The 1,638-nt window shown below is 46.8% G+C and overlaps 1 protein-coding gene across 1 annotated transcript in view; it reads right to left on the reverse strand.

Annotated features, from left to right (window-relative positions):
* The window catches only part of LOC112108261 (cysteine-rich venom protein helothermine-like), a 70,133-nt gene extending 68,803 nt beyond the window's left edge, over window positions 1–1,330 (reverse strand). The window contains exon 1 of the mRNA XM_026653348.1: window positions 1,271–1,330. Coding sequence (XP_026509133.1) covers window positions 1,271–1,330 — 60 coding nt within the window. The remainder of the gene's footprint in view (window positions 1–1,270) is intronic.
* Between the last annotated feature and the right edge of the window lie 308 nt (window positions 1,331–1,638).

Here is a 1,638-nt window from a genome sequence, read left to right on the forward strand (position 1 = left end):
CTCGGCCCGTGCCGCTTCCCGCAGCCCCCATTGGCCTGGAACAGCGAACCGTGGCCAGTGGGAGCCGCGATCAGCCGAACCTGCGGACGCGGCAGGTAAACAAACCAGCCCGGGCCGCCAGGAGCTTTCCCTGAACAAGCGGCGGCCCTAGTTTGAGAACCACTGGTCTACACTACCCGCCGGATCGGCGGGCAGCGATCGATCCAGCGGGGGTTGATTTATCGCGTCTAGTCTAGACGTGATAAATCGACCCCCGAGCGCTCTCCTGTCGACTCCTGTATTCCACCGCCCCAAGAGGCACAGGCAGAGTCGACGGGGGAGTGGCAGCAGTTGACTCACCACAGTGAAGACACCGTGGTGAGTAGGTCTAAGTACGTCGACTTCAGCTACATTATTCACGTAGATGAAGTTGCGTAACTTAGATCGATACCTCCCCAGTGTAGAACAAGCCTTTGACTTCACTGAGCTTTAGATGATGCCCTATATATTTATGTACCAAAAATATTCCTCCTTCACTCTTATCACCACTAAACACATTATTTAGGGAACAATGAACACTGGAATTATCATATAACTTTATGGTGCATTGGTGTCCTACAGAGAGTAAAGATAGTCTAGTGATAAGGGTGCTGCCCTTCCATTTAGGAGCTGTGGGTTCAATTCCTTGGTATACTACAGACTTTCTGTCTGGGTAAGGGAGGGATAGCTCAGTGGTTTGAGCATTGGCCTGCTAAACCCAGGGTTGTGAGTTCAATCCTTGAGGGGGCCACTTAGGGATCTGGGGCAAAATTAGTACTTGGTCCTGCTAGTGAAGGCAGGGGGCTGGACTCGATGACCTTTCAAGGTCCCCTCCAGTTCTAGGAGATAGGATATCTCCATAAATTTAAGTCACATAGCCTCTCTGTTCTCCATCAGCCAAGTAGTGATGATAACACTTTCCTACCTCAGGAATTACTATGTTAAGGATTGTGAAGTGCTCAGATAGTATGGTGATGGTAGAATATAAGTTCCTTGTCCAATCAGTCAAATGGATGCTTAGGAAGAAGTATTTTAGGACAAAGGTAGAAATTGCTGAGACCAGCTGCTGGTAAGAACGACAACAGCAAGAAATTTGTGCTTGGTGCAAACATAGAACAGAGATTCTTCCAATATCAGCAGGAAAAAAGGAGGGGTTATAATTAATGGTGCTGGTGGTCAAGTATCAGTTTTATCTGTGGGCTTCTAAGCAAGAACCAAAGCATTGGAGGGACATAAAGTTTAAGGCTCATACCTGTCCAACAGACTGCTGTAGCCCATTGGCCAGACACACAAGTGCAGTTAGCAGAATCATCTCTGAAAAAGTAAAGAACAATTGATAATCTCCTTGGCTATTACAAGTTTTATTGTCATGGGGATCCCGCCCCAAAGATCTCTCACAAGATACAAATAGTTTATGGGGAACAGGTCACACCTTTATGAAACAAGAATGAAGGAGGGGAATGAACATCATAGCCATTTTGATGTCGGGGTCTGAGTAGCAGACCTCTACCCAGACAAAGATATTGTCTGGCCTGTTCAAGCCTCTCCACACATAATTCAAAACACTCAACCATCCCGTTCTGAGACTTAAATCACAATTTTAGATGGAATTGTTCTTTG

This window comes from Terrapene carolina, unplaced genomic scaffold (genome assembly GCF_002925995.2).
Source record: "Terrapene carolina triunguis isolate 2854851 unplaced genomic scaffold, T_m_triunguis-2.0 Scaffold42, whole genome shotgun sequence".
Taxonomy (NCBI): Eukaryota; Metazoa; Chordata; order Testudines; family Emydidae; genus Terrapene; species Terrapene triunguis.